Source organism: Mustela nigripes, chromosome 13 (genome assembly GCF_022355385.1).
Source record: "Mustela nigripes isolate SB6536 chromosome 13, MUSNIG.SB6536, whole genome shotgun sequence".
In the NCBI taxonomy this organism is placed as follows: domain Eukaryota; kingdom Metazoa; phylum Chordata; class Mammalia; order Carnivora; family Mustelidae; genus Mustela; species Mustela nigripes.
In genome coordinates, this window is record NC_081569.1 from 105,756,565 (window position 1) to 105,773,379 (window position 16,815).

The 16,815-nt window shown below is 38.4% G+C and overlaps 1 protein-coding gene and 1 long non-coding RNA gene across 3 annotated transcripts in view; one reads left to right on the plus strand and one right to left on the minus strand.

The window, feature by feature from the left end:
- The first annotated feature begins 1,612 nt into the window (after positions 1–1,612).
- The window catches only part of LRRC9 (leucine rich repeat containing 9), a 109,396-nt gene continuing 94,193 nt past the window's right edge, over positions 1,613–16,815 (plus strand). Inside the window, exons 1-7 of the mRNA XM_059373323.1 lie at positions 1,613–1,701; positions 4,428–4,508; positions 4,769–4,987; positions 6,460–6,600; positions 7,143–7,206; positions 7,519–7,589; positions 12,517–12,699. Coding sequence (XP_059229306.1) covers positions 4,461–4,508; positions 4,769–4,987; positions 6,460–6,600; positions 7,143–7,206; positions 7,519–7,589; positions 12,517–12,699 — 726 coding nt within the window. The 5' untranslated portion in view covers positions 1,613–1,701; positions 4,428–4,460. The remainder of the gene's footprint in view (positions 1,702–4,427; positions 4,509–4,768; positions 4,988–6,459; positions 6,601–7,142; positions 7,207–7,518; positions 7,590–12,516; positions 12,700–16,815) is intronic.
- The window catches only part of LOC132000002 (uncharacterized), a 131,259-nt gene continuing 119,620 nt past the window's right edge, over positions 5,177–16,815 (minus strand). For both annotated transcript variants that reach the window (XR_009399151.1, XR_009399150.1), the window contains one exon: positions 5,177–5,432. This is a non-coding gene — a long non-coding RNA (uncharacterized LOC132000002). The remainder of the gene's footprint in view (positions 5,433–16,815) is intronic.

Consider the following 16,815-nt stretch of genomic DNA (forward strand, 5'->3'; position numbering starts at 1 on the left):
GTATTATACCCCAAGATGAGTATCTGCTTAGACAGGTCTTGTTTAACTAGGTTTTCAAATAATATTAAAAATATTAAAAATACAAATACAAATCAGATTTCTCTGGTATTTGTTTTAAACCTCTAAGCCACAAATATTTTAATTAATTTATTCTTAACTAATTAATGATGGATGGGAACAAATTCTTGTGACATAAAATATATAGAGGGAACGTTAATTTACTTTTTTAAATGTTTATGCATTTACAGTCAACATTATAGAAAAAATAAGTGAATCATGACAAATGTTGAATTGTTAATAGTTATTAGAAAAATGGAAAAAAATTTTTAAAATAGGTTCCCCGCCAAATGTGGGGCTTGAACCTATACCCTGAGATCAAGAGTAGGATGCGCTACCCACTGAGCCACCCAGGCGCCCCTGGCAAGAAATATTTTTAAAATCTATATTTTTGTTTCTCTTGAGAAAGTAGCTTGAAACTCAGGTCTATTGAATGAGGCGGCCATCTGGTGACGGAAAAGGGCACTGCCGGCCCTATCTTGCATTAACTGAACGTCATAGATGTTCTGCACAAACCAACTGAACCACAAAAATTTCAGTAGCGCTGTCCAGCAGAAACATAATAGAATTCACATATGCAATTTAACAATTTCTAATCACTGCTTTTAAAAAGTAAAATTCTAACATCGCATTTTTATTTAGCCCGATATATCAAAAATATTGTTATTTCAGCATAGAATCAATGCACAAAGTTTCTTTCTTTCTTTCTTTTTATATTAAGCCTTCAAAAGACAATGCGTATTTTATGGTACATCTCAGGTCGGACTAGCCACAGTTCAAGTGTTCAAGAGCCACGCTTGGCTGTGGCTAGTGGCTCCCCTATTGGACGGGCAGATCTAGGAAATGGAGCGCTACATTTATTTTGAGTTGCCTTTTACTACGTTCATTCATTTCTCATCCGTTCTGCCCACTCTTTTAGAAGTTCCTCCCTTTCCCTTTCCCTCTTCGAGACGACCCTAGGAGGACCCATCTCTTCTCCAGAGGGCAGCGGGGCGTTCGTTTGCTAGTGCCGTCCTTGGAATCGGCTCGTCGGTGCTCGGCAGCTCAGGAGGAGGTCAGCTACATTCCTAGGGGGATCGGAGGCCACGCCAGGGGATCGCGGGCTGTCCTGGCTCTCCAGTCGCCTTATGACATCACAGCGCCATGACTGAGGTTCAAGTCCAGCGAGGCTCCGGGCTTCCAAGCCTTTGGCTGGAGGAGGTCACACGACTAGGTCCCTGTCACTATGCCCAGAACTCGGTGTTTCCCGTCCGGTCCCCTGATCCAGCGAAGGCAGGTGAAAAGATGCGCGCTGGCACAAACAGACCCGCGAGCGAAAAAGTCCCCACCATTTCCCAGCAGCACCAGCGGGGTCTTCCGGGTGGACCCCTACCTTTGCTGATTGGTTGGAGGTTGCCGCCACGTGACCTAGAAACTGACTCGGCGGCTGCTTTCCCCGCCTCTGTTGTCCCCCTCCCCACTCCAAGGTCGGGGGAGGCGTAGGGCAGGTTTCCTAGGCAACCGGAGCTGGTAGTGTACACACAGCAGGCCCCGGATTAGAGAGGAGGGTGTCGTGCCCGCTGTTCCAAGACAGGGATTGAGGGGTCGGAGTGGACTCTGGTCTGTCTCGGACTGCCCTGGAAGCCACCATTTTTCTGGGATAAGGTGAGTGTGTCACCTTGTGGTCTTCGGGCCTATGTCACCTGTCTGCAGGCCCCAGGAGTCTTTGTTCTCCTGTCCTCCCTCTCTGCCCGCCCCCCGAGAGTTAGATGGGAGACTAGCAATGTTGAGGTCAAAGGACCCCGGTAATGGCACAATGGAGATAACAATAATGAGATACGGACGTGTATTTATTGGAGGCTGACAGGGTGACCACAGCAAAAGTTAAGAGGAGGAGGAAAGGAAAGGTGGCCCACAGTCACCTGTGCAGACTTTACTGCCCACGTTAAGGTCCAGAACTGAGAAAAACAAGTGCTCCTTGGCCAAACTGGTTATTGCTCACCTAGGGCCAGTGCTCCTTGGCCAAACTGGTTATTGCTCACCTAGGGCCAGAAGTGTGTTTGTTGTTGGGTCCATCGGTGCTAACAGCTGGATTCTGATCTTTTTATACCCAAGGGAGGAGACAGTTTGATCATACAGAACTTCTAGTTTGTAGAAAAGAAATTTGATTTTCTCAGAATACTACCCTACCAGGCTCTCCTGGCAGACAGAAACATGATGCTTTACACCCTAATTATTATTACACTCTGGTCATGTACACCAAGTATTTACATATTATATATATATATATATACATATATATATATATATATATTCCAAGTTATACCATATAGAACTCTGTAGCATGACAATTTAAACTGTTGAACAAATTTTATGGAACACCAAGCAAGTGCCAGGCACCGTGATAGGTTCATTGTCCCTGCCTTCAGTGAACATGTAACCTCATAGGAAAGAAAGACCTGCGAGTATCACAATACAGTGGGACAGGTGCTATATATAGAACATATGCAGGCCCTAACTAGAATCACAAGGAAGAGAATGATTATAATATTACCAGAGAGAATTAAAATCTTCACCAAGAAGACCCTTGCTTTAAATCTTTAAGGATGTACGGAGTATGCCATAGAGTCAAGGGAAAAAGACATTTTAGGGAAGGAAGACAGCATATGGCAAAATACCCCAGCCCATATGACAGAAATACCCCAGCCCATTCAGAGAACAATAGTTCTCTGAACTATAGTTCCCCAGATTCTGAGGGTGTTGGGAGTTTGTGGTTGATGAGCTTGACAGGTAGGCAGGAGTCAGAGCATGGATACCATGAATGCTTTCCAAGGGAAGAAGCTTAAACAGGTATTTACCTTTCAGGATGCTGGCCGTCACAGTAGTGTAGAGGTTGGAATGGAGGCTTCAGGGCCTACCATAAATTGGTTTGTTTTCAAATTTTATGTGAACAGAGCCACATGGTATAAACCTCACTGTGTGCGTATCTTCCTTTGCTCAGCTTGTGTTTGTGGGAACATCCATGTTGTATACAACAATAGTTTCTTTCTCATTCCACTTCTAGGTGTAAACTCAGACTTAAGTGGACCTAATGTCTTGCATGATAAAACTGTTCAGGGAAGCACTATTGATCTCCAAACTGGAGACATTCCAAACATCTCCTAATAGTAGAATTAATATAAATGGTTTATATATTCATACTATACAGTACTAAACACACTTTTAAGAAGTTTTTTTTCTTTTCCATTTTTACCTAGTTCTATCCCTATCCAACCTCTTGTGTCTATTATAACCACACTAGTTTTCACCTGCATCCAAGGCAACTCATGTTAACAATTTAGTATGTATCTTTACATATTTTCTCCTTACGTAATCATATACACATGCATATACATATATATACATATACACACAGATGTACACCCATACATAACTACAGAGGAATTGTAAAAAGTGTGTTCACAATATACATCATACCTACATTTCGCTTTGTCATGTCGTCATATTAAAGCCTAGATCCCTATATTTTATTTTATTTTTTAAAAATATTTTATTTATTTGATAGAAAGAGAGGATAGCCACAGAGGGAACACAGCAGGGGGAGTGGTGGAAGGAGAAGTAGGCTTCCCACAGAGCAGGGAGTCGAATGAGGGGCTCAATTCCAGGACCCTGGGGTCATGACCTGAGCTGAAGGCAGACACTTAACTGAGCCACCCAGGCGCCCCTAGGTTCCTATATTTTAAAAATATATATCTGGAATAATATAATGAATATTAGAAATTATCAAAAAATGAGTTTTTATTATAGCTTCTTAGGTATTAAGCAGTTCATATAATCTAAAATGAAAATATTGGCTAATTCATTTTATTAAATATTTCTTCCCATGCCAGGTATGTCACAAAACCCTGAGGTCTCTTTTCTTTGCTATTACACTTAGCTATGTTCAGTTTTAGACACAGCAGTATAATAGGAAGGATACACTAGATCCTGTTCAAAGGACAGAAATAGTTATCTCTTGTGAGAGAACTAAAGAGATGAACTGGGGAGTGAGGTAAGGTTGTAGACGAGAGATGACCATGTTCTTCAAGTATGAAAGGCTTGTGACATGGAAAAAAACAACACTGGTCTTGTTTGAACTCAGGGGTTAAAATAACAATGGAGTGGAGTTACGGAGACACAGAATTAAATTCAAAATAAATTGATTTTCTAACAGAAAACTTTAGAGATGGAATGGACTGTCTTGGGGACCAGACAGATAGCTGGTATTATACTGTGTGAAAATTTCAGGCCACATATGGGTAATTCCACCTAAGTAGCTTTAAAGCCCCTTCAACTTGGAATAACATGACTCTAGAATTTGTCTTGTTTCAACTTTTCATTTTCCTTAACAGATATATTATTATGACCTTTATTTTTAATGGAAGATGATTGAATGTGAAAACTTAAACCAGGAAGAAATAATTAAAGAACTGGTGAGTCAAAGCCAAATTTCTTTACAATTACATTTGCAAGAATATTAAATGGAACATTTTTACACTCCTTTCTGGAGCTGACCTAGATTTCTTTTACCCCATTGCCTTTGAAAGTAGAGAAAAACCATATATATGGTATAACTTAACTTCTTGTGAGTTAAAATGACATCAGTGTGATTGACAGTTTATAATTTCTAATAGCAAAATAATTTTTAAATTATTTTAAATAGGCAATAACCCAATTTCTTTTTTTGGAACAGTGTTTATGCAATGGTTTGTCTTATGAGATGGTTGGACAAGAAGGATCAGATACTTCAAAACTGGAGATGTTTTTCTCAGGGTATCCCCGTATAGTTGGATTATCATTATTTCCTAATTTAACAAGTCTCACAGTTGTTGCTCAAGATATAAAAGAAATTTCAGGGCTAGAAACTTGTTTACAACTTAAAGAACTCTGGATTGCTGAATGCTGCATAGAGGTAAGTCTAAACATAACCATATATGAAGTATTTTATGCTGAATTCTTTGGCCTTGGAAAGATAGTTCCTTGAAATATATGTATGAGTCATGGATCAAAACAGATGGAGAGGGCCATACATGATGAAGTAAAATAAAACCCTTTACCCAGTAAATCAAAACAAACAAAACAAATGGGTAAAATACAGAAATAGATTTCTACAAAGGAGAAAATAGAAACAAAGACTCAAAATGTAGACATATTTTACTTTATAGTAATCATATCAGATCTAAATAATGCCCAGTATTGCTTAGTAGTAAATTGGCTTACTTAGTCACTTGCTATTGGTTATGTGAAGATTATAACATCTAGGGGTGCCTGGCTGGCTCAGGGGAGTATGCAACTCCTGATCTTGAGGTTGTGAATTCAAGCCCACCTTCGGTACAAAGATTACCTAAAAATAAAATCTGAAAAAAGAAAAAGAAAATTGTAACATCTGTAGTGAAAAGCAAGATTGCAAAATGTATCATGAGTCAAGGAAAGGTGTATACCTTTCAACTCAGAAATCCCTAATTCAAGATTTAATCCTAGAGGAGTAAATCAACAGCAGAAAACAACATAAAGTTACCTGTTGCAGTACTATTTATAATATTTTAAAAATTAAACAAATATTTCACACATGGGTATTTTTAAGAATGTTATTGTAGTTTATATAATAGTTTGTAATTATTAAGTATTATTTGAATGATTACAGAAATGTTTTAGATGGTCTTAAGTTTAAAAAATCTACAAAATTATATAGGTATAATGATTATAGTATAAAAATAGATATAGAGTTAAAATTTTAAAAGAATATGAACATTGGAAATAGTTGTATTTAGATAGAAGGATTGCACGGTTTCTCTTTTAAAATGTTTAGTTCATTTTGAGGCTCTTGTGTGGTTCAGTTGGATAAGGGTCCAACTCTTGATTTTGGCTCAAGTCATGATCTCAGGGTTGTGAGATGGAGCCCAGCCTGAGACTTCGAGCTCAGAGTGGAGTCTGCTTGAGATTTTCTTCCTTTCCTTCACCACCTCACTCATGTGCATGTGCTGTCTCTCGCTCTCTAAAATAAATAAATTTTAAAAATCTTTAAAATGTTGGGCGCCTGGGTGGCTGAGTGGGTTAAGCCGCTGCCTTCGGCTCAGGTCATGATCTCAGGGTCCTGGGATCGAGTCCCGCATCGGGCTCTCTGCTCGGCAGGGAGCCTGCTTCCCTCTCTCTCTCTCTCTCTCTCTCTGCCTGCCTCTCCATCTACTTGTGATTTCTCTCTGTCAAATAAATAAATAAAATCTTTAAAAAAAATAAAAAAAATCTTTAAAATGTTTATTTTGTTGGATACAGATTTTTGCAATAAAATGTGATTTTAAAAAGAAAATGTACTTATAATCTAGTTTATTAAAAGGATAATGTGAAAACATAAGTTAACACTCTTCAGTCTCTTTTTTTTAACAGAAAATTGGAGGTCTTCAAGAATGTAGAAATTTAGAAAAACTGTATTTATATTATAATAAAATTTCCAAAATAGAAAATTTAGAGAAATTATTCAGATTGGAGGTTCTCTGGCTGAATCACAATACAATTAAAAATATTGAGGTAAGATTATTTCAGTAATTTGTATGTAAAGTCAGTTATCCCTGTGGAGTTTTAATCACAATGTCCAAGATCATATTAAGGACATATTTATGACTAGCTTAATTATTGTTAAGAAAAACTAACATGTATATAGCATTTTTAATGTGTGGAAAACTTCATATGCCATGTTTTCTTTACTCCTCCCACCAAGCCTGGGAGGTAGGATATTATTTCTTCCTTGAAAGTTAAAAAAAAAATGGAGATTTAGCGAAGTTGTATATATAATTTGCCAAAGATTATAAACACACTCTGTGTGATGTGTTTTTCTTCCTACTCATCTTCTTCCTTCTCCCCTCCCCTCCCTGTTCCCTATTCCAATAATTCTCTCTGTGTTCCAGAGAAACAAAGATGACTGCATTAAAGCACCTACTTACTTCTGTGCTTGTGAAAGTACACAGTACCCAGTGCTCAGAGCACTTGGAGAACTAACCAGATTGATCAGATCATTTATAAATATATATTTTACTGACTTCTTCTAAATGATATATTGTCTAAATTTTTAGGGCTTGCAAACTTTGAAGAATTTAAATGACCTCAACCTTGCTGGAAATCTAATAAGCAGCATTGGTATGTATTATTTCATTTGGAATATGAGATAATGCTACAATAATTTTTTATCAGTATGAAAAGTACATTCTTAGATTTCTTTTTTTAGATTCTTTTGTATGATATTTTGCAGAGCATTTCTAAATCTATGATTATAGGATGTGAAAATACTAATCAGTTGTTACTAACTATACAGTGTTACTGTTAGCCTTACTTATATGCAAGAAATGGTGATCATATACACCATATACAACTACGAAATATGATAGGATATGAACAGGAGGTAAAAAAAGAAAATTTAATTTTTCTTTCATCTTGTTTTTTAAATTAAAGGTCGATGTCTTGATCCCAATGAACAACTGGAAAGATTAAACCTTTCTGGTAACCAAATATGTTCTTTCAAGGTATGTTTAAGTGGAACAGTCTATATTTAACAACCTAGGTCGTGAACCATATTATTGCAGAAAATGCACTAAATTGTTCCTTCTTAAGGGGAAATTTAATTATTCTGGACTATTCAATACTCTAGGAAATTTTAGAGGCAGCTGATTAAGTTGGCCCTAATGATCTCTGACACTAGTAAAACCAAACAAAAAACTATTTATACTTAGCTTAGTTTTCATCTGATCTTTCTGGCTATACCTCTGGTTTTTCAACTTCTAACATCTAAAAAATGGGTTGTTCCAGGTTAGTCCCAGGATCTCTTCTCATTACTATCTGTATTCCTTATCTAAATAATCTCATCATCTTATGACTTTAAATATCTCTTCTTCATTTGTTAACCCAACTTCCTACTTCCCCTAACAACTATTTCTATTTCTACTTTCCCTAATAACTCCCCAGAACTATAGACATTCTGCTATCCTAACTCAAACTGATTTCCTCTGCACTGAACCTTCTTCTCCTTCAGCCTTCTGCACCTCTCTAAATGGCATCTCCATTTTTCTAATAACTTAAGCCAAAATCCTTAGTCATTTTTTTTACTCCTCTTTTTCCTTCATAACCCATATCTAATCCATCAACAAATTCTATTGGCTATACCTTCAGATATGTCCAGTCTGACCATTTTTTACCACCTAGATCTTTATTAACCTGGTTCAAGACACCATTATCTCTAACCTGCATTCAGGGGATTGGGGGAAGCCTTTGAACAGGTCTCCCTGTGTTACCCTTTCACTACTATGAGTGTTTTCTACACGGCAACCTGCTGTGTAGAAACCCGCTCCTTAAAAAATATGTCAAATAAAATCAATCTTCTGTTCAAAATGCCGGTGGCTTCTCATCTCTTTCAAAGAATTCCTATAGTGGCCCACAAGATTCTATATAATCTAGTCTCCCCTCGCACTGCGTCTCTGACCACAGCTTCTACCACTTTCTCTTTTGTTTACTCCCTTCCAGCCACTCTGGTCTCCTCACTGTCCTTCAACATAGCTAGTGCTCTCACCTTGGGGCCTTTGCACTTGCTCTGGGATATTCTTCCAGTAAATATCTTCATGGCTTATCTCCTCATTTCTTGCAGGATTTTGTTCAGATGTTCTTAGTGATACCTTTTCTGGCCAATTTTTGTAAAATAGCGATAACCCCTACTGTCCTCCCTAACCTGAAGCATTGCCATCACACTCTTATTGCTTTTTCTTCTTGGCACTGATCCACATCCCTTACTAGAGTACAAGCTCCATGAGTGCAGGAACCTTGCCTATTTTGTTCACTGCTGTATCCACAATGCTTAAAAGAATACTTTACATGTAAAGTATCAATAAACATTTGAACGAAAGAGAGGAAAACAAAAAGACTTAATGTTTATGGCATGTAGTGTAGGTGAAAACATACAGCATTTTACAATTTTGACAGTGTCCAGTTGAAAGTGCATACTCAAACACTTCCTCTAGGCAGTAACAAAGATGAATAAATTCACTATAAAAATGATTTTGAATTGATCATTATGAAAATACACATTTGCTCACTCAGAGAAGACTATTAGATACCAAAAAGTTATAGAATGAGACAGAATGTTATAAGCACTTTAACCAAAACTTTTAAAAACATACTAAGTTTAAACAAAATTTTATTGGTCAAATTCAAGAGGAAGTATTTGTTGTGAATACTGAGGGGCTGACAGAAGTTCAGTAGGCATTGGAGGAGGATCTTCTATAATGCATTCAGAGGGACTCTTGATCTTGGGGTCATGAGTTCAAGCCCCACATTGGGTATAGAGATTACTAAATATATATATACATGCAGTGGGAAGTAGGCATTCTAAGATGGGGAGAACAATATGCATGGAGATATGGTGGTAAGAAATCAAGGGGTATATTTGAGAACATCAGCAGAAGAGAGCAGAAGGAACTATGAAAGATAAATTTGGAATGCTGTGGGAGGCAATTTTTAAGCTAACTTATGAGACATGAGTAGGAGGTGCCTAGGGAAAGAGCATTCCAGGCTACGTGTGAAGGACCTAGTGTGGGGGGGAAAGAGCATGGCAAATTCAAGAAACTAGAAATCTGTGGCTGGAACAGAGTGAGGGAGAGAATTTATGAGTTGAAGCTGAAGAAGATAAGTCCGCAATGCTATGAAGATAAGGTTTTGTCCTATCCTGGCTAGCATGTGGTGCTTCAGCCTTGTGGTGCAAAGGAGCATAGCTGCATAGGAAGATCTGTCTCTTGTAGGCCTGCCATAAGCCAGAGGCAGTCTTGTACTGTGGTAACGTGAAGTTTAAATAAAATAATAATGTAAGGCTCTTAGAATAATGGCTAGCACCCAGTAAGTACTCAGTAGATCTGCTATTTTGTGATTACTATCACTTGAATTACATTAACCTATTCTGTTTCAATCTACTCATCAAAAAAATATGGGTAAAAATTGGACTGTGAAAATTTATTATATGGCATAAAATTAAAAAGGTTCTCTGTAACAATGTTTTAGAAAAACACTGAAACATGATTCACAGCAACTTTTACTATTCTGACAGTAAGAATGTCCCTGAAACACTATTATCTTGAATTTTTATCTCTAATCTTTCCACCCACCTTAAAGATACTATACTGGCGGTGATGGAATAACTCCTGTGCTACTTTCCATCCATAATAGGTACCATAACACTAATTTTCAGTGAGATTTTGTGCTTTCATAGTCTGCAGTGTCATCTGATTTTTAGATAGGTGGGGGTAGGGTAAGACTTCAGAGTTCCTACTCAGAGTTCAGAGTTCATGGAAAGATTAGAGATAAAGATTCAAGATAATAGTGTTTCAGGGACATTCTTACTGTCAGAATAGTAAAAGTTGCTGTGAATCATGTTTCAGTGTTTTTCTAAAACATTGTTACAGAGAACCTTTTTAATTTTATGCCATATAATAAATTTTCACAATCCAATTTTTACCCATATTTTTTTGATGAGTAGATTGAAACAGAATAGGTTAATGTAATTAATGTAATTCAAGTGATAGTTCATCATGGCTCAGATGGGTAGTCAAAGGCAACATAGCCACCCAGAAATCAAAGAGAGTGTTTACTCCTTGGAACAGTCTGATAGCCTACCTTCCTTTGCCCCTGCAGAATTTGACCAAATAATTCTCTGCACAGCTCTATCCAGAAATCTCCATTTCAGAGCAGCTCTGCTTAGTCCGACTTCTGTCATGAGCCCAGTACTAGCCTCAGTGCCAGCCAGCAAGCCAAGCTCTCACTTGGCCAGAGAGAGTTCGGACACACATCAGCCACCTGACCCTGTCTTACTTTTGACTCTACGAGCTTGACTTCACTGCTTACTTCCTTATTCCATTTGTACTTTATCTTCAGAACCATCACTTCCTGGGTTTCGCTTTGGATTTCCCTTAACTCTGATTCTGACTCTACTAACTAGCATTACATCTGTTTAAGGCCAACCCCACCACAGTACCCTCCTCCGCCAGGCCTCTGTCGTCAGTTCTTCTTTAGTTTTTTCAACACTTAAAAAATATAACCACCATTCCTAGCTTAGAGACTGAGGCATAAAGCCTACATAGACCCTTAGCTTCTAGACCTGTGTATATGTAAGCAGTTGGTAATAGAGGTGAGATAAATTCTGTAACAAAGGTAAACCCAGTGGCTAAGAGAGTTCATAGTAGCAGCATCTGCCTCACGCTTGGGCGATGAAACAAGACTCCCAGAAAAGATGGTACTAGACTGAGTCTTGACAGATTAAGAGGTAAAACTGGGATGAAATTCAGTTCACTCAAAGGCAGCAGCATGAGAGAAGGTATAATGATAAGTCAGGGTCTAGCACATTCTACAACTTCCACTTGTATGGTTGAGCCAAAACATGAAATGTCAGGTTTGAGACAGAAGAGACAAGACCGAAGAGTTAAGCAAGGGCCAGATGCCAAATAAAGGAAGGTGTAAACAGTGGCTTAAGCCTCAGGATAAAAGATGTTCAGGAGAAGCACTTGTCTGGATGTGCATTATTAATCTACCCCTACCCCCGACCTGCACAGGGTCTGAGGAAAATGAGGTACTCAGGAGAAACCTAGGTTTCAGTTGCCTTTAAATGGTAGGAAGGACATTTATAGAAAAACAGCAAAGAAACAAAAACCCCTAAAAATCAGGAAATCAATGGTGATTATAACAGAACAGGGGTTCCCTAGCCTTTGATGAGAAGAGAAGATTTGGTGGCCCAGAAGAATGGTAAGCAATGTTCCTAGAGTGCTAAGTGTGGGAAATGGTAACAAAGGAAGCAGGAGACCTACAGATACACTGGGGAGGTTTGCTAGCAAAGGGGCTGTGCAGAGGAGGCAACGTTGTCTTAATAAATGAGCTCAGGTGACTGGCTCCAAGGTCCCAGTTATGGAATATATGTTTAGTAAATATTCAAAGAATATTTACTATATTTCTATATTCTTTGAATACAGAAGAATCTGCTTTCAATTATTGCTATCTATTCTTCATGTACTTGACATTTTTCACTAGAGAAAAAAAATTTATCCATCTAAATCACTTTATTTTTTTTATTTTTTTAAAAGATTGATTGATTGAGTGAGGGAGTGATTTGACAGAGAGAGACACAGTGAGAGAGGGAACACAAACAGGGGGAGTGGGAGAGGAAGAAGCAGGCTTCCCGCCGAGCAGGGAGCCCAATGTGGGCCTCAATCCCAGGACCCTGGGATCATGACCCGAGCCGAAGGCAGATACTTAACGACTTAACTGAGCCACTAAGGCACCCCTAAACCACTTTAACATGTTTAAGCACATAGTAAAATGCATGACCTTAAGTTATGGGTGATCTTAAGTGTTCAAATGCCTCCTTTAGAAATGGGACTGTTGCCATTAATTAATTGAACATTATCATTGCTGTTGTTTTAGGACCTCACTAACTTGACCAGGCTGTGTCACTTAAAGGATTTGTGTCTGAATGATCCTCAGTATAAAGCCAATCCAGTTTGTCTGCTGTGCAATTATTCTACACATGTATTGTATCACTTGCCTAACCTTCAAAGACTTGACACGTTTGATGTGTCAGCAAGACAGATCAAGGAACTGGCAGATGTAAGTGCATCCCTAATCAGATATCTGTGACTTAAGTTTAATTAACTGCTTCTTTCTGGCTGTGTCCACATATGGTAGGTGGTATTATCTTGTCAGTTCTTGTCACTAAATCTGCTTTTGCCCCAGTGAGCTGGATATTTCACATAAATGTATATAAATAATAATATTAGTACTAGAATCTCAAATTTGATGACAGTACTGGAAGGTGAATTAATAGAAAAGCACAATTTATACAAAACAAAAGAAATCTGAAAGATTTTCATGAGTCCTAAGAATAACTGAACTAGTGCTATAGATATAAAAATTAATAAGGATTAGCTAATGTAGAAATGAAATAAGTAAACCTCTCATTTGGAAAACTATATATCAAAATTAGAAAATGTCCATGGTTGATGGTAGTATGCCAGGATTAGGTAGATTTTAATCTAATGGAAGATGGTTTAGGGTTCCTTAGAAGTACAGGTGGATCAATCCCCACACCCCCCAAATCTTGAAGAGCTCTCACATCTTGGAGAGAGCCATTCCTGGGCTGTTAACTGACAATGAACCTCCCAGTAAAGGGGCTACTTTCACATGCCATCAAAGAATTGTTTCAGATTGGAGTGCTTAGGAACTCGCCATATTTATTAATAGTCTTTCCACACTGTATTTCTTCCTCTCCTTACAGTCCAGTGTGCCACATTTGTTCATCCAGTTAACCATCCAGTAAATAGGTTTTGAGCATCTAGAAAGTGCCAAGCATGAGCCCTCCCATCTTTTCCTTGTGGCTCATTTATCATCTCAATATAAACCACGCCTTTATCTCTTTATCTTGTTCCTCTTCTCTTACTAGCCTGAGGATGTATTCTCAGGTTCCATTCTCGCCTCTCTTTTTTCCATAACTTAGATTATCCTTTCTCCCTCCCCAACCTAAAAATGAGCTGTCTTGCAGCATCAAGCAAAGGGCTAGAGTTCTTGTCTACTAGCAGATGAGCAGAGTCATTGGAGATTCAGGGAAGAATGTCTTCTCTAACAGTGTTAAGTCAAAAATAACAGTAAAACTTCACAATAACACATTTTTTGAAACATCCATATATCTGCAGAGTTTTACATTAGGCAGTTTCTTCAAAGGTGAGCTGGTAGATGCTTCATGAAATTACGTGGCTTATTAACTTATCCAACAAATATTTAATACCTGTTACATTCCAGGCACAGCTCAGGCCCTAAAGATATAGAGTGACTGAAGCCAACAAAATCCCTGCTGCTTAGAGTTTACATTCTTATGAGAGAAGACAAATAATAAGCACCTAAGTAGGAAAACAACTAGTACCTCAGTAGTGATAAATGTTATGGAGAAAAATAAAACAAGGGTGAAGAAAATAGAATTATTGGTGGGGGCAGCAGGAGGTGTGTTGGCTATTGTATATAGAATTGTTGGGAGAGGATTTCCTCAAGCAGCACTTAGGCCCTAGAGACCTGAAGGAAGTAAGTGAGCAAGCTTTTTAGGGATCAGCAAATGCAAAGCACTTGAGGCAGGAGCATGCCTCTCATATTTAAGGAACAGGAGGTTAGTGTAGGTGGAGCTGAGTAAGTGAGAGGAAGAAAAGAGATGAAGACAGGAATGGCGGAGGGGGAGATCATATGAGACTGTAGGATGTTGTAAAGATTTTGGCTTTTACTTTGAGTGTGGTGGAGTCACTGGAAAATTTCAAAGAGGAGAGACAAAATGACTTAGGTTTTAAAGGGATCCTTTTGGCTAATGGATTAAGAATAGAGGATTTGAGGGAAAAGGCGAGTGCAGAGAAACCAGTTAGAGCCCAGTCACTGGGATGAAAGGTGTTGATGGTTTGATACAAAGAGTTAGTGGAGGAGATGGCGAAAAGTAGTCACATTCTGTAGTAGTTAGAAGGGTGGAACCCATCTGGATTTGCTGATAGTTTGGATGTGAGGTGCAGAGGAAAGAAATAGAGGAATTCCAAGTTACTGGCCTCAGCAACTGAAGGAGGGAAGAAGTTGCTCTTAATGAGATGAGGAAGAATAGGGAAGGAGTAGGTTAAAAGGAAAAATCATGGGGCGCCTGGGTGGCTCAGTGGGTTAAAGCCTCTGCCTTCAGCTCAGGTCATGATCCCAGGGTCCTCTGCTCGGCAGGGAGCCTGCTTCCCTCCCTCTCTCTGCCTGCCTCTTTGCCTACTTGTAATCTCTGTCTGTCAAATAAATAAATAAAATCTTAAAAAAAAAAAAGGAAAAATCATGGCTTAATTTTAAGCATGTAAAAATTTTTTAAAGATTTATTTACTTGAGAGAGAGAGAGCACGCCCACATGCAAGTGGGGGAAAGGGCAGAGGGAGAGGGAGAGAAACAGGCTCTCCTCTGAGAGCAGAGCCTGATTCAGACTTGATCTTATAATCCTGAGATCATGACCTGAGCCAAAATCAAGTCTGACACTTAACTGACTGAGCCACCCACCCAAGTGCCTCTTAGGCATGTAAATTTTGAGCAGTCTTTTGAACATCTAAGAGGATATGTTCAGTAAGTAGTTGGGTATATGAGTCTGCTATTTAAGAGAGTTGCCAGGGTTGGAGATACAAATATGAGAGTTGAAGGCAGATAGATGGTGCATAGAGCCAGGGATTGGAGAAATCACCCAGGGAATGGTGTAAATGGGGAAGTGTGTTGGTTGGGTGTTAGAGACTGGGGAGAGAAGAGGAACCTGGGGAAGAGATGGAAGAAGAGAAGTAAGAGAGGTTCTTTTGACATTCTGCCTAAGATTGTCATAACATTTGGTTTAGTCTTGTATATGTCAAAGTACTATCATTAAAAGAATAAAATAAGGAATTGTTACATCATTCCTTATATCTTCTCTTTCTTTACCCTTTTAAGGCAAAAATAAGATATATAATATAGCTCAGGTTTTTATTTAGATCAAGATGACTTTTCAAATTCAAAGTATTTTTATTTAAGGATTGCATATGGATTCCCAAGATACTTTTTCTTCATTACCATTCATAAGAAGACAGGTTGTGCCAGGTTGTAGGAATTCTCCAGTGTGATAAGCCCTTGAGCAGAGAGTACTGTTGATTCTTCAAATTTTCACCCATGACTGTGAGTCATTTATGTATACTATAAGTGACAAGTAAAGTCAGGAGGATCACCATGGAGTCAGCATGGGAAAGAGGGAAGGATATGGGAGTTCAAAACAGAAGACTTGGATTCAAGCTCCAGATGTATCCATTGCAACCAGTTACTTGGCAAGGCCTTTCCCTTCCCAAACTTCAGTTTTCTGCACTATTAATATAGTGATAATAAAAATAGTCCCTGTCCTGTTATTGTAGAGATGCAGTGAGTTAATGGGCATAAAACCCATTTTAATTGTTAAATACTATAAAAATAATTACTATGAAACTTAGTTGAGCCTATGACTTTTCATTCTTTTTGGTAATCAAAGAAGCAAATGGAACGAATTTTGTTAGTATAAACATGTGACTGGATTTAACATTACAGTTAGACCATTAAAAAAAAATTCTTACTGTAATAAATAAGTAATTCTACCAAAGTGGAACTGAGTGAAAAATGAGTTCAATATTCTCAAAAGTCCAAACACAAAAAAGCAAATTGAGTATAGTAGCCTACAAAGTCAGTTTGCCACGTATTTACAATTTACAACATAATCTTCTCTGCTTTTCCAAAGTGTTAGTATATACCCTCAAGCACGGACAAAAAAAACTCTGATAATTCTTATTTATTGTTGTAACACTGTAAGTGATTTTGAAAGAGTTCAGGAATAGTAAAATCTCACAATGTATGTTCCTAAATCCAGACATAGGTATATTCCCCCCCCAATTTATTAAATTTTTTATTTTTTTATAAACATATAATGTATTTTTATCCCCAGGGGTACAGGTCTGTGGATCGCCAGGTTTACACACTTCACAGCACATACCCTCCCCAATGTCTATATCCCCACCCCCCTTTCCTGGCCCCCCTTCCCCCAGCAACCCTCAGTTTGTTTTGTGAGATTAAGAGTCACTTATGGTCTTAATCTTACAAAACAAACTGAGGGTTGCTGGGGGGAGGGGGGTTGGGAGAAGGGGGGGTGGGGTTATAGACATTGGGGAGGGTATGTGCTTTGGTGAGTGC